General features: G+C 35.6%; 1 protein-coding gene across 2 annotated transcripts in view; it reads right to left on the bottom strand.

The window, feature by feature from the left end:
- MNAT1 (MNAT1 component of CDK activating kinase) overlaps nt 1–19,019 on the bottom strand; it is a 243,732-nt gene that overhangs the window by 3,210 nt on the left and 221,503 nt on the right. The window contains exon 8 of one of the 2 annotated variants that reach the window (XM_073242296.1): nt 15,440–15,544. The exons of the other annotated variant lie outside the window; for it this stretch is intronic. Within the exon in view, the coding sequence (XP_073098397.1) occupies nt 15,440–15,544 (105 nt within the window). The remainder of the gene's footprint in view (nt 1–15,439; nt 15,545–19,019) is intronic. 2 annotated transcript variants of the gene reach the window in all.

A 19,019-nucleotide genomic window follows, 5' to 3' on the forward strand; every position in this document is an offset into this window, starting at 1 on the left:
TTACACCCTTTAATTATTGTGGTACACCAAGGTATTTTAAAGCATCTGCCACAATAAATCCACACAATGCAGATTTAGTGTTTTGCCTACTTTTTCATATTAATCGACATCTGTGTTGTTTTAATTCTTTCATGACTCTTACAAGTACATCACTAAATAGGATTCCTGCAGTTTCTCGTAGAGGTCAGTATCATTTCATATACACCTTTATACAACGGAATGAGGAAGAAGTTTTAGCTAAATTTATTTCCAAAAGTCAAGCTCAGTTGGATTTTGGAGCCGGGAGGTAATTGCTCTGACTATTTATCCAATCCCAGGACAGTACTTCTGTTTTTCATGGGTTTATTTTAAATACCTGTAAATCTTATAAGCAGAAACCAGGAAAGAAAAAAAAGAGGTTTGCTTATTTTGGTACCTATACCTTATTTTTACTGAAAGCAGACTAAACTCCAAGATTTAAGAATCATACCTTTGATTATTTTCTTAATAAAGCTTTTTTAAAAAGTATGTTTTCAAAAGCATGTCTAAGATAATTCCTGCACAAAGGGCATCTTATGCCCTAATTTATACTCTTTCTAAAGTTGCCTTCCTTTGCCATTACCCATAAAAATCCCTTTCAAATAGACTTCGGAGAAGGGGGAGGAAAAGGAAGCACTGGGTCCTGAGAAGGGAGTAAGAGAGGATTAAACATTAGAAAACCACACTTGGAAGTTTGTTACTGAACTTTGATTTCCTGCATTATTGTTTTCTTCTGCTATATTTAGCAGCTTTTGCTCCCCGAGAAGGTGGCATAATTTACACTTAGCTTGAGAAAGACTTCATTTTCTCAGTTCTTTAACATTAGAGAGTTCCTCTGAGATGACTCTTTAACTATTTCCCTTCCTTTAAAAGCCCTATATTGACCATCTGGCTGAAGCCGTGGACTCAGCTGATTTTAGTGCTATTCAACAGTGCTTTGAGTTCTCAGCTGGAGGTAGAGGGCACGGGTTGTCACTCAGGACCAAGAGACAGACAGCACTCTTCCCCTCCAGTCACAGCCTCCTCTTGAAAACCCTTGAAAGACTTTGGCTCCAGAGAATCAAAGAATCTCAGAATCTAAGTTGAAATGAAAATGTTCATAGTAGTTTCCTCCACCTCAAATTACCAGCCCAGTGGTGACTAAAAAAAAAAACTCTGTTTTTAAATCAAACCAAGAAAGGGAGTGAACTCTACAGACTGACTTTCTTTTTACAAGGTGACAAATTTTTTAAGTCTGCATTTACCATCATGCTTTAACAGACCAGTTCCAGTGGTTCTGCCTCCCAGCCTACAAAATTCAAATTTAAGTGCCATTAAGAGAGATCAGCCGGCTCATCTCAGCTGTCAAGACCAAAAGCTCTCATAAGAAATTCAGCCAAAGCTATAAAAGATTTACATTAATAACCTGAGGTCTATCTCAATAAGATTTAAAAACAATCAGAGCAATAGTGTGCTCAGACAATTGTAACTAAAAAGCAGAAACATTCTGAAAGCAAAGTTCGCACTAAGGTTTCCTAATCATAATGTCAGAATAATAGACAAACTGTCTACAGAGGGAAATTGATTATCACATATTCTAGGATAAATGGGGAAAAGCACTACAAATCAGAACTACTGTCCAGAAACTGAGGGCAGTTTGGTTATAAAGAACAGATGGTTTCATTAACTTCAACCAAAAACATAACAAACTTCTATAAATAGTCATAATGTTACTCTTCACTTTATTATCTAGTCAACAAGTGAGAATACAACTTGGATAAACTAATTATTGAAGCTGATTTCAGATTTATACTACAAATACACTTGGGAATTGAGTAACCAATTATTGCAGATGTTTAGACCATCTAAACACCAAAGCACAGATTTGGAAATTAAAAGTGACATGGTGCTCAAGGACACAATTGAATATAGATTGATAAGACTTTCTGAGTTGTAGCTAAATTAAACTGTGCAATTTTTTGTTATCAAAGAACACACTAGGTATTTTAAGACAGTAGCTATTATTGAAAGTTAATGTAACTACATAGTGAAAGGACTACTTCCTTGATTTGAATGTGAGCTAATGAACAAACAAGATACAGCTATTTGAGTATAACATTCTATGAACCATCTAAGTAGTTTTACTTACCTCAGCTGATAGATTTCTAAGGATAGGTTCTATCTATGTAGTTCAGACAAATACAGGAATATCTCAGGAATCAGGTGGTATGAGATAAACTTAAATAAAGCCATAAAAACATAATAAACAATAACCAATAGATAAAATGATTTTTGATAAATCTTAAACATACTTCTCAAAGTCAGAAGATGTTTATCTCAGCAATAATTATGTTTGGCTAATTTCAGTATGGTTCTTAAATGCTTAGATGAGATTAAGCAGAAAAATAGTATAACCTATGTTTTTACTTACTGATTTTTAAAACATTGTGATAGTCATTCCTATTAATTTATTATTTCTATGAATAATAACTAGGGGAGTAGAGGAAAGCAAAGTTTCATGAAAAATCTAAAAATAACAAATTATATTAGCCATATGAAAATAACAACATCATATATAAATTTTGGACATTCCAGTGAGGGATAAGTGCCACTTCTATAGAGAAAACATAAATTCAAATATCCTAATTTCTGATTTCTTAAAGTTCCTAAAAAATCTACTACCTGACTCTCATTGGTCTAATCCAATTTTTTACTGTGAATTTCGTGCTAGTAACAAATGTGTGCCAGAAGTTTCATCACATTTTTACAAAGGATGAATAATTTTTCCCCAAGGGTGGGGCAGTTAAGATGCAGAAATTTATATGTATGAAGCTCATTCTTTCTTAAAACAAATAAATCACTGAGTGCCTACTACATGCCAGGTATTCAAACAACCCTGTAAATAAAAAAGACAACAAAGACTCCATGTTCTCATAGACCTTACAGTTCTGCAAAGAAAAAAAGATGGTAAATAATAAATATGAATGAGAAAGTCTGGGCTCTATGGGTGTAAATGAAAAGGAAACCAACATGAACAAGTTCAGAAAAGGTTCTCCGTAAATAAGGAAATGATAGTTAAGCTTGGACCCAAAGAATGAGGATGAGTTAGTTATAGTTAGCAAGGCAAGAGGAATAAAGCAATGATCTAGCAGAAGGAAGATCATATGTGAGGTGCCAAGGAGGCATACCACATACTGAGGATATAGGGGAAAAGTGGTTCTGGCTAAGGATGAGGCTAGAAACATAGGCAGAATGAAGTCCTTATAGGAAATGTTAAGAACTGTGAATTTTATTCAGAGGGCAGTGGGAAGCCACTGAGAAGTTATTGTTAGTAACCTGACAAATGGGCAACTTTGGCTGTACCAGGGATTTGGAGAAAAACAGGAGTTGATTATAGAAAGACTCCCTATGAGAATGTTTATTCCAGGCTCAAGAATTAGGGTGGTGGTAGTGGAAATAAAAGTAATGGTTCAAGAGATATTTAAGGACCAACTGGGTGAGTATATATAGGGGGCAAGGGAAGGGAAGGAGAAAGTAGAGTGAAGGTCAACTTCAGCTATCTACTCATATGGAACAGAGAAGATGCCTTCAAGATATAACAAAAAACTGGAGGAGGAGAAAATTGGGATGGGATAGAAGAGAAGGGAAAAATCATGAGTTTAATTTTGGACTTGAGTCTGAAGTGATTATAGATGAGACACATGAGTGGAGATGCAGAGTGGCAGCTGGATATATGGGACAAATAAGAAAATTATGGAATGAATATAACAGTTTGGGAGGTATCACTATTTAGGTGGAATTTGAAACCTTAAGAATGGGTACATTAATTTGAGAAGGGATAGAATGAGAGGGGAGAGGGCATAACACAGACACATTCCAAACTACAATATATAATGGTATAACAGAAGAAGCTCTGATGGTTAATTTTATATTAATACATAAATATTGACATATTTTAATAATTTTGTATGTCAAGATAAAATTATGTTGAGTGGGCCACAAGGAGCCCAAATATATGGTTAATCATTATTTCTGTGTGTATCTATGTCTGCAAGAGTGTTTCTTGAAGAGATTTGCATTTAAACTGGTGAACTGAATAAAGCAGATAGCCCTCCCCAATGTTAGTGGGTATTATCCAGTCTACTGAGAGCCTGAGAATAACAGAAAGGTGGAGAAAGGTTGAATTCACTCTGCCTAACTGAGCTAGAACATCACTGTTCTGCCCTTGGTGCTCTAGACTGGCTTTTGGACTTGGACCAGCACCATTGGTTCTCCCAGGCCTTTAAACTACACCACTGGCTTTCTGTAGTTGCCCGCTTGCAGACAGCAGATTGTGGGACTTCTCAGCCTCTATAATTATGTGAGCCAATATTTTATAATAACACTCTTTAACTCTCTTTCTTTCTATCTACCTACCTACCTACCTGCCTGAGTGCCCTCCTCCCTCCCTACCTACCTACCTTTCCTAGTGAGTCTGTTTCTCTGGATATCTGAAGTGAAGTGTATATTCAGTGGTGGTAAATGCTGCCAATACCTCATAAACTCTTTCCATAAATGTGCAGAGGAGGTAGAGGCAAGGGAGGTAGAAGCACTTGGAAAAGAGTTAGAACCTGATGCTTGTATGGGACCCCTTTTTGTGATTTTAGGGAGATAATAATAAGAGAGACAACAGTGGGAAACCTATTAATTTCTCCATCTTAGTGATCCAAGGGGCCTATTCATGGTATTTACAGCAGTTGTGTTTCTCATGCAAAAGAACAAAAGAAACAATTCAAAAGCCTGCTGACAGTAGAATGGATGATTAAACTCATTACACAGTAAAATACTACACAGCAGTGAAAACAAATGACCTATACCTTCATGCACCCATCAACATTGCTAAATGCTGAGTAAAAAACAACAAAAAACAAGCTACAGAGATTGGCTTAAAGATGGTGGTGTGAGAGGTGAGACAGAAACCTCATCCCAAAAACACATATAATATGAAAATATAGCAAATCAAACTAATCCTGAAAGAGTAACAGGAAAGAAGGCTGAAGCAGACTGCGTACACCTGAGGAAAAGAACACACCTCAAGGAAAAGGGTAAATTACCAAAGCCAAGATCCAGTGGGACCCAAGCCCTTCTCTCAGCTCACCAGCAGGAGGAAGAGAAATGGAAAAGGGTGGGGGTGGAGGCATAGGACAGCTGAACAATCAGCCCAGGAGATCTGCTGTGGGAGCACAAACCTACATTACATGGTGCTCTGGATAGTAAAGTAGGCAGGTGGAATACTTGGAGACACTGAGATCCCAACCACTTCTGGGGAACAGGTACCAATAATCAGCCACTCTGGGACAAAAGAAAGGCAGGCAGTCTAACAGATATCCTAGAAGTAAGATGGCTGCTAAAGGGGCAAAGATTGCTCAGAGCTTGCTGCTCAGGAAAGGACAGATGGACAAAATTGTTCCAGCACACTCTGTCCAGGAGGTTAGGAACTTTCAGGAGCTTCAGGCACTCCATCCCAGTGGCTGGCAATGCAGCAGTGAGACCCCCCCGCAACCGTGATACACAACCTGCTGCTCCTTCCTCCTGGCCAGCACCAGCTCGCACACTGACTACCTCTGCCATTGCAGCAGGCCAGCCAGAGACTGGCCACACGTACAGCAGCTACAAGTGCAAAGCATAAAGGCTATTCCCTGTGCATTCAGCCGACTGGCCCTGGCAGTAGAGACAGGCACTGCAGCTGAGAAACAGGAAACAGCTCTTTCCACCCAACAGGTCAGCACTGCTAGTCTGCGAACACATCCATTGCTCCAGGGGCTGAGCAGCTCCAGAGAATAAAGCTTCTGGGTACTAGAGGGCACTACCTACAAATATGAAATATCAAAGGAACCTGGTTCAACCCAAAATCCCACAAACACCAGAAAGAGAACCAAGTGAAACTGAACTCATCAATCTTCCTGAAAGAGATTTCAAAATAAAAATCACAAACATGCTCATGGAGCTACAGAAAAATATTCAAGAACTCAGGGAAGATTTGAGGAATGAGATACAAAGGTTGAAGAATTCAGTATCTGAAATGAAACATACAATGGAAGGATATAAAAACAAATCAGATGAAATAGAGGAGATGATAAATGAAATAGAAACTAGAGAACAGGAATACAAAGAAGCTGAGGCACAGAGAGAAAAAAGGATCTCTAAGAATGAAAGAATATTGAAAGAACTGTGTGACCAATCCAAACAAAACAATATTCACATTATAAGGGTACCAGAAGAAGAGAGAGAAAAAAGGATATTAAGTGTCTTTGAGGAGGTAATTGCTGAAAACTAGGAGATAGTCTCTCAGGCTATGGAGGTGCACAGATCTCCCAATACAAGGGACCCAGGGAAGACAACACCAAGACATATAATAATTAAAATGTCAAAGATCAAGGATAAGGACAGACTATTAAAAGCAGCCAGAGAGAAAAAAAAGATCACACACAAAGGAAAACGCATCAGGCTATCATCAGACTTCTCAGCAGAAACCTTACAGGCCAGAAGGGAGTGGCATGATATATTTAATGCAATGAAACAAGAGGGCCTCGAACCAAGAGTACACCACTCAGAAATATTATCATTTAAATTTGAAGGAGGGATTAAACAATTTCCACATAAGCAAAAGTTAAGAGAATTTATCTGCCACAAACCATCTCTACAGTGTATTCTGGAGGGACTGCTATAGATAGAAGTATTCCTAAGGCTAAATAATTGTCCCCAGAGGTAATAAAACCACAGTAAAGAAAGTAGAACAGTTAATTACTAGGCAAATGCAAAATTAAATCAACTACCCCCAAAATAAGTCAAGGGATAGACAAAGAGTACAGAATATGATAACTAATATATATAAAGAATGGAGAAGGGAAAAAAAAAGAACTTTTAGATTGTCTTTGTAATAGTGCACTACGTGAGTAAAGATAGGCTTTTAGATAGTAAAGAAGTTATCCTAGAACCTTTGGTAACCACGAATCCAAAGCCTGCAATGGCAGTAAGTACATATCTATCAATAATAACCCTAATTATAAATGGACTGAATGCACCAATCAAAACACAGTTACAGAATGGATTATAAAACAAACCCATCTATATGCTGCCTACAAGAAACTTTGTACAAATCCAAAGACATACACATACTAAAAGTAAAGGGATGGAAAAAGATACTTCATGCAAATAATAGAGATAAAAAAAGCAGGAGTTGGCAGTACTTGTATCAGACAAAATACACTTCAAAACAAAGAAAGTAACAACAGACAAAGAAGCACATTACATAAAGATAAAGGGGTCAGTCCAACAAGAGGATATAACTATCATAAATATCTATGCACCCAACATAGAAACACCTATATACGTGAAACAAATACAAACAGAATTAAGGGGAAAATAAAAAAGCAACGCAGCCATTTTAAGAGGCTTCAACACTCCATTCACTCTGAAAGACAGATCAACCAGACAGAAAATAATTAAGGACACAGAAGCATGGAACAACACATTAGAACACATGGGCCTAACGGACATCTACAGAACACTCAAGAGCAGGATACACATTCTTCTCAAGTGCCATGGAATATTTTCAATGATAGATCATATACTAGGCCACAAAAAAGAGCCTCAGTAAATTCAAAAGTACTGAAATAGTGCCAACAAGCTTCTCATACCACAAAGGTATGAAACTAGAAATAAATTATGCAGAGAAAACGAAAAGCCCACAAAAAACATGAAGGCTTAACAACATGCTCCTAACTAATCAATGAATCAATGACCAAATAAAAACCAAGATCAAGCAATATATGGAGGCAAATGACAATAACTCAACACTGCAAAAACTGTGGGATGCAGCGAAGAGCATGCTAAAAAGGAAGTATATTACAAAATATGCTTATCTCAGGAAAGAAGAACAATCCCATCTGAACATTCTAAACTCACAATTAATGAAACTAGAAAAAGAGGAAAAAATGAGGGCCAAAGTGAGTAGAAGGAGAGACATAATAAAGATTAGAGCAGAAATAAATAAAATCAAGAAGAATAAAACAATAGAAAGTATCAATGAAACCAGAAGCTGGTTCTTCAAGAAAATTAACAAAATAGATAAACCCCTAGCCAGATTTATCATGAAAAAAAGAGAGTGTACACACATAAACAAAATCAGCAATGAGAAAGGAAAAATTACTACAGACACCACAGAAATACAAAGAATTAGTAGGGAATACTATGAAAAATTATATGCTAACAAATTGGATAACCCAGAAGAAATCGACAATTTTCCAGAACAATACAACCTTCCAAGGCTGACCCAGGAAAAAACAGAAAATCTGAACAGACTAATAACCAGCAACAAAATTGAATTGTTAATCAAAAAACTACCTGAGAACAAAATCCCTGAACCAGATGGCTTCACTGCTGAATTTTATCAAACATTTAGTGAAGACCTAAAACCCATCCTCCTTAAAGTTTTCCAAAAAGTAGAAGAGGAGGGAATACTTCCAAACTCATTCTACGAGCCAGCATCACTCTAATACCAAAACCAGGCAAAAGACATCACAAAAAAAGAAAATTCTAGACCAATATCCCTGATGAACATAGGTGCAAAAATACTCAACAAAATATTAGCAAACTGAATTCAAAAATACAGCAAAAAGATTATCCATCATGATCAAGTAGGATTTATTCCATGGATGCAAGGATGGTACAATATTCAAAAATCCACCATCATCCACCACATCAACAAAAAGAAGGACAAAAACTACATGATCATCTCTGTAGATGCTAAGAAAGCATTTCACAAAATTCAACATCCATTCATGATAAAAACTCTCAACAAAATGGGTACAGAGGGCAAGTACCTCAGCATAATAAAGGCCATATATGACTAACCCATAGTCAGCATCACACTTAACAGTGAAAAGCTGAAAGCTTTTCCTCTAAAAGCAGGAACAAGACAAGGATGCCTACTCTCCCCACTTTTATTCAACATAGTACTGGAGGTCCTAGCCACAGCAGTCAGACAACACAAAGAAATACAAGGCATCCAGACTGGTAAGGAAGAAGTCAAACTGTCACTATTTCCAGATGACATGATATCGTACATTAAAAACCCTACAGACTCCACTCCAAACCTACTAGAATATCGGAATTCAGCAAAGTTGCAGGATACAAAATTAACACACAGAAATCTATTGCATTCCTATACACTAACAATGAACTAGCAGAAAGAGAAATCAGGGAAACAATTCCATTCACAATTGCATCAAAAAGAATAAAATACCTAGGAATAAACCTAACCAAGGAAATGAAAGACTTATACACTGAAAACTACAGGACACTCTTAAAAGAAATTAAAGAGGACACTAACAAATGGAAACTCATCCCATGCTCTTGGCTAGGAAGAATTAATATCGTCAAAATGGTCATCCTGCCTAAAGCAATCTACAGATTCAATGCAATCCTTATCAAAATACCTACAGCATTCTTCAATGAACTAGAGCAAATAGTTCTAAAATTCATATGGAACCACAAAATACCCCGAATAGCCAAAGCAATCCTTAGAAGGAAGAATAAAGCAGGTGGAATTACGCTCCCTGACATCAAGCTCTACTACAAAGCCACAGTAATCAAGACAATTTGGTACTGGCACAAGAACAGACCCATAGACCAGTAGAACAGACTAGAGAGTCCAGAAAGAAACCCAAGCATATATGGTCAATTAATATATGATAAAGGAGCCATGGACATACAATGGGACATACTGGTGTTGGCAAAACTGGACAGTTACATGTAAGAAAATGAAACTGGATTATTGTCTAACTCTGCATACAAAAGTAAACTCGAAATGGATCAAAGACTTGAATTAACTCATGTAACCATAAAACTCTTAGAAAAAAACATAGGCAAAAATCTCTTGAATATAAACAGGAACAACTTTTTCCTGAACACATCTCCTTGGGCAAGGGGAAATAAAAGCAAGAATGAACAAATGGGACTACATCAAACTAAAAAGCTTCTGTACAGCAAAGGACACTATCAGTAGAAAAAAAAGGCATCCTACAGTATGGGAGAATATATTCATAAATGACATATCTGACAAGGGGTTAACATCCTATAAAGAACTCAGATGCCTCAACACCCAAAAAGCAAATAACCTGATTAAAAAATGGGCAGAGATTATGAACAGACAATTCTCCAAAGAAGAAATTTACATGGCCAATAGACAAATGAAAAGATGCTCCATATTGTTAATTATCAGGGAAATGCAAGTTAAAATCACAATGAGATATCACCTCACACCAGTTAGGATGGCCAACATCCAAAAGACAAGGAACAACAAATGCTGGCAAGGATATGGAGAAAGGGGAATGAACCCTCCTGTACTGATGATGGGAATGTAAATTAGTTCAACCATTTTGGAAAGCAGTAAGGAGTTTCCTCAAAAAACTGAAATTAGAAATACCATTTGACCCAGGAATTCCATTTCTAGGAATTTACCCAAAGAAAACAAGATCCCAGATTCAAAAAGACATATGCACCCATATGTTTATCACAGCACTATTTACAACAGCCAAGATATGGAAGCAACCTATGTGTCCATCAGTAGATGAATGGATAAAGAAGAGGTGGTACATATACACAATGGAATATTATTCAGCCATAAGAAAGAAACAAATCCTACCATTTGCAACAACATGGATAGAGCTGGAGGGTATTATGCTCAGTGAAATAAGCCAGGGGAGAAAGACAACTACCAAATGATTTCCCTCATTTGTGGAGTATAACAACAAAGCAAACCTGAAGGAACAAAATGGCAGCAGACTCACAGACTCCAAGAATGGACTAGTGGTTACCAAAGGGGAGGGAGGGAGAAGGGGATGAGGGGTATTATGATTAATACACATGGTATGGGGGGGGATCATTGGGAAGACAGTGTAGCACAGAGAAGTAGTGACTGTGGCATCTTACTACCCTGGTGGACAGTGACTACAATGGGGTATGGGGGGAACTTTATAATATGGGTGAATGTAGTAACCACAGTGTTTTCCATGTGAAACCTTCCTAAGAGTGTATATTGATACCATAATAAAAAATAAAAAAATAGACAAGCTACAGAAAATATGTAGAACATGTTCCATTTATATAAAGTTCTAAACATGCAAACTAAACATGAAATATATAGATATGACCTAGCTGAAAAGAAAAGCAAGTAAATGATAATCACCATATTCAGGGTGACTCAATATTTGATGTGAGGTCGGACCACAATGCGGGAGGAAGAATGCAGACAGTGGGCTTCCACGGCACTGGTTATGTGCTGTCTCTTCAATTAATTTGTGGAATTCAAATACAGAACTTGAAGGAGTAGTGGAGGGAAAAGCAATGAAAATGAGCTATATGTTTTTCCTAGGTATAAAATATTTCATTTTTAAAAAGTTGTGCACAGAGTGTTTCAAATCTGCATTGAAACACTGCTTAAATCATTCTTAGTTGGCCTTGGTTTTACCAAATATTACTACTTACAGCTACTTTTATTTTTTTGCTATAATTCATGTGAATTATAGTTACTCATCTTAAGGTATATTTAATACTGAAATATGTTACAGTCATGGTGTTCTGTCTACTGCTGTAGCAGACTCCCTGGTTTCCATAAAAGGTCAATACATTAATTTAAGATGAGAAGAGTTAGAAAAATCAGGTTTGCAGAGAACCCTTTGAAGTTACACATCTAAACAGCAAGCCTAAGTATTGATCAGTGCAGTTAAAAAGCTAACCTACCAAAAGCAGCAAAATAAAGTTACAGATGAAATCAATAAAGTGGTCAATGAAACCTCAGCCATAGCCCTGATAATCTGGATTTTTTTCCCCACAATAATGCTGCAAATTTCTATCTTTATCAGAATGAAATATATTGAGCTTTCTGTGGCTAATAGTAAGGTAACAGCCTAGATGGATAAATCAAGTTGAATTCCTCTCCCTGTCCAATGGTAGTCATTTAAGCACCCCCTAAGTTTTACAGAAGGAAAACTCTCCTGGCAGTGGTGTCATTGTCTGCTGACTGCACACTCTCTAAATTAATTATGAACAATCTGTTTTCTCTCCTCTTATTGTTTCTCTTTTTCCCCTGTACCACATACATACACAAAAACATTATGATTTAGTAGAAAGGACAAAGATTTGGGGAACAGATATAGTTGGGTTTAAATCCCTTCTTGGACAATTACTAACATTATGATTTGGAAAGCACTTTTATTTTTCAGTCCTCAATTTCCTTATCTATAAAAGGGAGACAGTAATACCGCATAGTATTTTTCAAAAGATTAAATGAGAAAACTTATGTAAGTGTCTGGCACAGAACAGACATTCGGTAAAATGTAGTGTCCATATCCACCCTACATATTCTTTGATTCTATTAATGCAAAGTTTGCTTTCATAGGTCTTTCATAGCCTGAATTTCCAAAGAGCTTACCTTCTGCTAATTAGTATGCACCACTCCTTTCCCAATTCTGTGACCTTCCTGTCTACTCCCACATCTATTTCAACAACAATGTTGCCCTCTCTTTTCCCCTTCCACTGTATCCCAAACAGACGTTTTGTTTTTGTTTTTTAAATTAGACAAAAGGAATAATCCTGCTTGTTAATCTTTTATCACAGGGTAACAGAGTAATCTAAAGATGGAAACACTAAATATTATTAGTATTTAGTATTTTAAAATATAAATTTTAATACTTAAAAATATTAAAAACAAATGTGAAAATCTGACAAACACATATACATACACAAACAAGTACAGATCTGTATTTCAGAAATACTATGTATACTCTCTTAAATTTTATTTTTAAAAGTTAGATTGCTACATTATTTCCACTCTATCTTTCCATCGTCTTATTCCTCATATCCTATATATTGACCCACCCCCATTAAATGACCACTTCTCTGTCTGTCCCCACCTTCTTTAACATCTTCCTCCACCTCTAAATCAGGAAACAGCCTCTGGCTGTAAAGTACTTTTAGATTCTGCCTCCATAACAATGCGTGTAATTTGAGCCACATTCCTACAGCTTTTGAATCCCAAATTTCTCTTTTTGCACCTGCTTCTTAATTAGTAGTTTTCTTCTTGGCTTACCTCCTCTTCTATTCTTGACTCTCTGTGAAAGGTATGGCTTCATTGCCACCTCTGTTCTAAAACCTACCATTCTGTCTTTTGCCCTTTTGCCCTTTTGCCCTTCTTCCTTGGTTACACCCCAGCATTTGTCTCTGCTTGGGTAGCCATTTCCCACTGGCACCACAAATTTAATATTTTCTTAACTAACTCATCTTCCTTTACAAACCTACCCCTCTATGTCTTCATTTCTCCTAATAGTTTCAACATATTTCTAGGGTCATCTTGGAATCCTCTTTCTCCTACACACCAATGAAAAAGTTATGCCACAGTATCTGTCTATAAACATCCATTTAAATTTCACATTATCTTCATTGTCACTATTATTACCTAATTTTAGCTCTTTATTACCTCTTCCATGGACAACTGTTTAATAGTCTCTTAAATGATCTCCCTATTTCCTGTACATTCTCTCCATTCTATCCTATACATGGTTCCCAAATTAATCTTCCTAGAGCAAAGCTCTGTAGCATTCTCAAGCAAACCTTCATTGGCTCCCTGATGCTTGTAGAATAAAGCCAAATTCCTTACCTTACCATTCAAGGCCTACTGTACTTGATTCCAATCCACCTTTCCAAACATATTTACATTAATCACCTCCATGTACCCTGAACTTAATTCAAAGTCAACCATGAGATTTTCAGTAATTCCCTATGAATGCCTCATAACTCCATATCTTTGCTCACACTGTTTCATTATCTTGGATGGCCTCATCATTGCCTGTCTTCCAAAACCATGGTTCAAATATCAGACCATTAATTCTGAACAAAGATATGAGAAGCTTCCCTATGTAACATAAAAATGTCATATATGCTATAACAAAAATAATAAGCAACTAAGCTTAACAGAAGAAGACTCTCAAGTGCCAGAAATTTGTCCAAGAACTCAAAATCCAAGCATGAGCAGAGGCTTAATTTCAGGAAGATGCTGGATACCTATGGATTCAACACCCATATAGGGACAGGAGACAGGCCTCAGTTCTATCAGAGGTGAAAAGCTGGAAGTGGGGTTGGCTCTTTGCATATAACCTAGATCTGTAAAACAGCTGTAGAAAAAATTTGCTCACTGGCCAGGGAACAATCTCAAGAAAGTCTAGGGGCAAGGGAAGAAAAAGAAACATACATAAGTAATCACAGTATCCAAGCCTGTTTCATCCCCAAGAAATTAAGAATAACCATTGGTCCAGATCAGTAAAACCAACATGTATTTGGCAGAAAGCAAAATTGTATGCTTTCACAACCCAAGGCTCATGGGAAAACAACTCCCTCTAAAAAGGGGCTTGTAAAAAAAGAAAAATAATGAAACTCATTTATAAAAGAATCAAAAGATAAAATCAATGGCAAGACTAACACACCCAGACCCACATATAAGAGAATCTGAAAGAAATGTTAAAGGAAGTATATTTCACTATAAGGGATGATGAAAGAAAGACATGCCATTAGACAAGAAAGACAATATGAAAAGAACAGACATTTCCTTAAAAAAAAAATCAAACCATAATTCTTGGAATAAAACTCTCAATGAACAGGTTCAACAGCTAATTATCCACAAATGGCGAGAAAACTAGTAAAGCAGAAGATATATGTGAGGAAAACATAATTTAACAGAGCTAAAAAGATGGGAAGTGTGAATGAAGCATGAAAGGAGTTATTTCAGCAAGAAGAAAATTAAACCTCAGTGGGAATAGCAGGATAGAAGGAGCAAAGACCAGCTAGAAACTCACCACCATCACCATCACAGCAAACGGTAACAAAAATAACAAGGAAAATAAAAAAGAAAGTGTAAGATTAAGTGTTCTAAGGCCTTTGTTTAGGAGAGACGTTACCTTTAGACTTTTGAAAACATTTGTTAACTGTGGATGGCAGAATTATTATTATATTACTCTCGGTACTTCTCTATGTTTGAAATATTTAACAACCTTTTTAGATGCCACCTCTTCTGGATTACCCAGGTAGAATTACTTCTTTCCTTCTCTGAATTTGCATAGCATTTTATCTCTACCTCCCTTGAAAGTACCATGGCTATTTATATGTTATACATTCCCTGTCTTTTAAGTTTCTTGACAGTAAGATAAATATCTACTCACTAACTAGCCATCACTGTTCAAAAAACAAACAAAAAAAAAAGACCACCCTAACATTTAAACAGAGCAGTATAAAACTGTTAAAATTAAATCAAGATTCTGGTTAGTTAAAATATAGGTAGGTCTAAAGAATGGATATGATAACCAATGGCAAGTAATAATACAGAGGAGGATATGAAAAGAGTTATCACCACAAATTATGAAGCTGTGGAGGAAGATGACAGAGGACTGAATGGAAGATAGGTTGTACGTCAGTCACTAAAGAGACAGAAGGTTTCCTGGAAATTAGAAGATGCCTGTAAGAATAACAGAGAGATGATACAATGTATAGCATAAAATGACTTATTTAAAATATAATTATTTGTATTTTCTTAAGTAGGTATATTTGAAAATTGCTTTGAGATTTCATTATCCTCAATTTTATAACCTGAACTCAGTGTGTTCACCAAGTGTATACTCAAAAATACATACTATGTGGACTATAGCAATGAATGCAAAAAAAAAAAAAAAACCAAGAAATTCAAACAGAACTGGACACACCCAAAAGCAAGATATTTTCTCAGATATTTATTTTTCCATTCAAAGCACCTTCTCAAAAGCTCTGTTTCATACAATGGAATCTGAATCATGTCAATAACTTAGATAAATCTCTAAAGCAAACAATAGCAAGCAAAGACACAGTCAAGTGAATAAAATAACTGATGTTTTCTCTTAATTATGGAAAATTTTATTTTTCAGCAAGTAAAAACAGGTTCATAGAATATCTACTCAAGGAGCCAATGAGTACAAGCAGTAAAATCTGAAATAGCTCCAGGAGTTCTGGTTTCAAGATTTCAAGAAGTATTTTTAACAATTTCAAGATTTTAAGAAGCATTTTTAATACTTAAGCCCACAGAAAACGCACTCTCTTCCAAAAGCAAAACCACAGCATCACTTTGGGAAAAAAATAATCTATGCCCATTATCCTAAGTAATGTGCTAATGCAATCATTTTACCAAAATTGAAGCTTTTGGTAAACAGACTAGTCAGCCAGTTGGTGAGAAATTATTTGGACCAAAAACTTCATATGTGAAGAAAATATCTTCCTCTTATTTAAAAAAATTATAGCATTATTTTCAGTATTCTGTTTTGCTTCCAGACTACATTTTGGCAATGTGTTATGACTCTGCACATGCTGGTATAATATTTTAAACAAGAACACATTCTAATCAGTTACATATGACTTGTTTTGAAAATCATTTAAGTTTTATAAGTTTAATTTTACAGAACCTGCTTCAATATATCATAAAAAATTCTTTATAGTTAAAAACCTAGATTTCTTATTTTATTACTTGAAAAGGTTAAAAGAAAAAAGCTCTACTGTTTTCTTGAATTCTACCTTCTGGGAGAAAAATTATTTCCACCTGTCATTCCGAAGTTCATAAAATAAGCCACACAGTTTTCTTATCTTTAGATCATGTTTGGGGTAGAAGTGCCACAAAGAGTCAACACAAAGTAAAAAAAAAGCAAAATTCAAACTAAGGTTATTCTTGATATGTTTTGTTCTTAATTAGCCTCCATTTGTAAAATCTAATGTTTATGGAACTGAAGATAGACTAATTTTATTTGAAATGATATAAAACAAATACCATGGAGATAAAATCCCATCCTTTAAAGATATACTGAAGATTAATCCCACATGCAATTATTGAAAATAAATTTTAAATGTTTGTAAAATAAATGAGAAGAACAATGGGTAAAGACAGAACAGACCATAAACAAGGAAAGTAACACAGAATCCTAAAGCTGGAAGGACACATTAGAAATCATCTTATCCCATTTTCTCATTAACAGCTGACCTCCAGATAGGTTAAAAATTTTTATCTGCTTAGAAATAATTCATTTATTCAGTGACCATATCTTGAACACTTACTATGTACCAGTATTATGCTAGGTGCTAGATAAGAAGACAGCCCCTGCTCCCAAGGAGCCCAAAGGCATGTGATGAAAGCAGTGAAAATAAACAATTTTTAAATATAGGGGAACTGAAAGCCCGGAGAAGTCAGGAAGTGCTTGCAGAAAACCTAAGTTGATATATGAAGGCAGAACTGTAATTTGCCAGGTAGATAGAGAGGCAAACTGCTGAACTCCTAAAGTTTACCTTGAACAAGAAAGTACACTGCTGAGACTTGAGTGAAAGCACTTGAGTCTATGTGATGATAGTAAATGGTACTTAGTAGCTTTAAAACTCTGATTCATGTCTTCACATTAGCTGCTTAATTGCACTGACTGAATTTTTCATTAGCTGACCAAATATTTTATTGGCTTTGGGAAACTATTATAGTCATATTTACAGTAAGAATTTTCTAAACATCTATTTCCTCACAGTGAACGAAGATTTAACACTCCTTAATAGTTATGTTTGCATGAAAATGCCTTGAGTCCTCATTTTTTATTTTCCTATGAATAGTTAAGACAATAAAATGGTTCTTAGAACTAGCCAGAAAACCAGAGATAATTTCTCACTGAAAATTATTATTTCTAGAAACCAAAATTTACCAGAATGTGGACAATTTGCAGCTTTGTAATTCTTATGGAATTTTGCAATTCTTAAGGATCAGGAGGCAATCAGCTTTTATGATGGTATAAACCAATATATCCTGCAAACTTAAAAAATGGTCACATGTTGGCTAATTTGGGCAAACATTTTCAGTACTACCTAAAAAAGAAACTAAAGCTCTCACACATAGTATTTTTAAAATAGTACAGCATGTTCAAATCAACATTTCCCATATCATGGAGTATACTGAAATGTCTGTCAATGTGTTAGAAGTGAATATACATGAAACACAAATACTTAATTAGCTATAATACATAGGTGCAGGTGTCCTGTAAGAGGATGGAAAATCACTTGACACACAGTAGAAATGGTCAGAGACCAAATAAAGTATGTCTGTGGATTAATTCTTTTAATTAATTATACATTATATAAAGCGATCAAGACCATAAAGTGTCAAATGTTAAAACACTGTATAAGGCTGTTTTAATATTGCTGAATGATAACAGACAGTACATAAAGTAGAACTTAAAAGAAACATATGGATATATTTTCTCCATACAGTACATCATATACATTTAATTTGCAATAGTCTTTTAATAACAAAAAGCAATAATATACTATATTAGACAGTAAAGCTGATTATATACAAATATGTCTCCTGCCCATCTCTTCATTCTTATTGTGTTTTCCGCTAAGAGAATACTACTTTCAAATAGCTGAGTCAGTCTTTGGGTCTCATGTTAGGAAAATGGGAATTTATGGAACTACAAAGAAAACAGAAGATTAAGAATGAGCTCTAAGACACAGAATACTGAGTACAGCTTTTTAATCAGTTTATGCTTTAATACTCTAGGTAACTGACAATGTTTAAACTCAGATTTGATTATAAAGGATTGAAAGAGGTTTGATGATGTGAGTTTCCCCAAGTTTGTTTCCTTTTCTTTCTCTGCCTAAGGGCAAGCATTTTAGTCTGCAGTGATCCAAAAAATATGCACATTCTCCTGTAACCATAATTTGCTGACAAAATATGGGGAACAAAGAATAGATTCAGAGCCCCCAGTTTAACTTATTTTTATTTAATGGTTCTTGGTGACTCATATTTCAATGACAAAAGAAAATAAACCATTGATAAGGCTCCACGTCAACAAATTATATAATTAGATTAATTTTATAAAAATACTTTCCTGTTCATTTTCTTCTTTGGTCTTTTGAAGAATCCAGAGAGGCAGAAA

Source organism: Manis javanica, chromosome 8, assembly GCF_040802235.1.
Source record: "Manis javanica isolate MJ-LG chromosome 8, MJ_LKY, whole genome shotgun sequence".
NCBI classification, from domain to species: domain Eukaryota; kingdom Metazoa; phylum Chordata; class Mammalia; order Pholidota; family Manidae; genus Manis; species Manis javanica.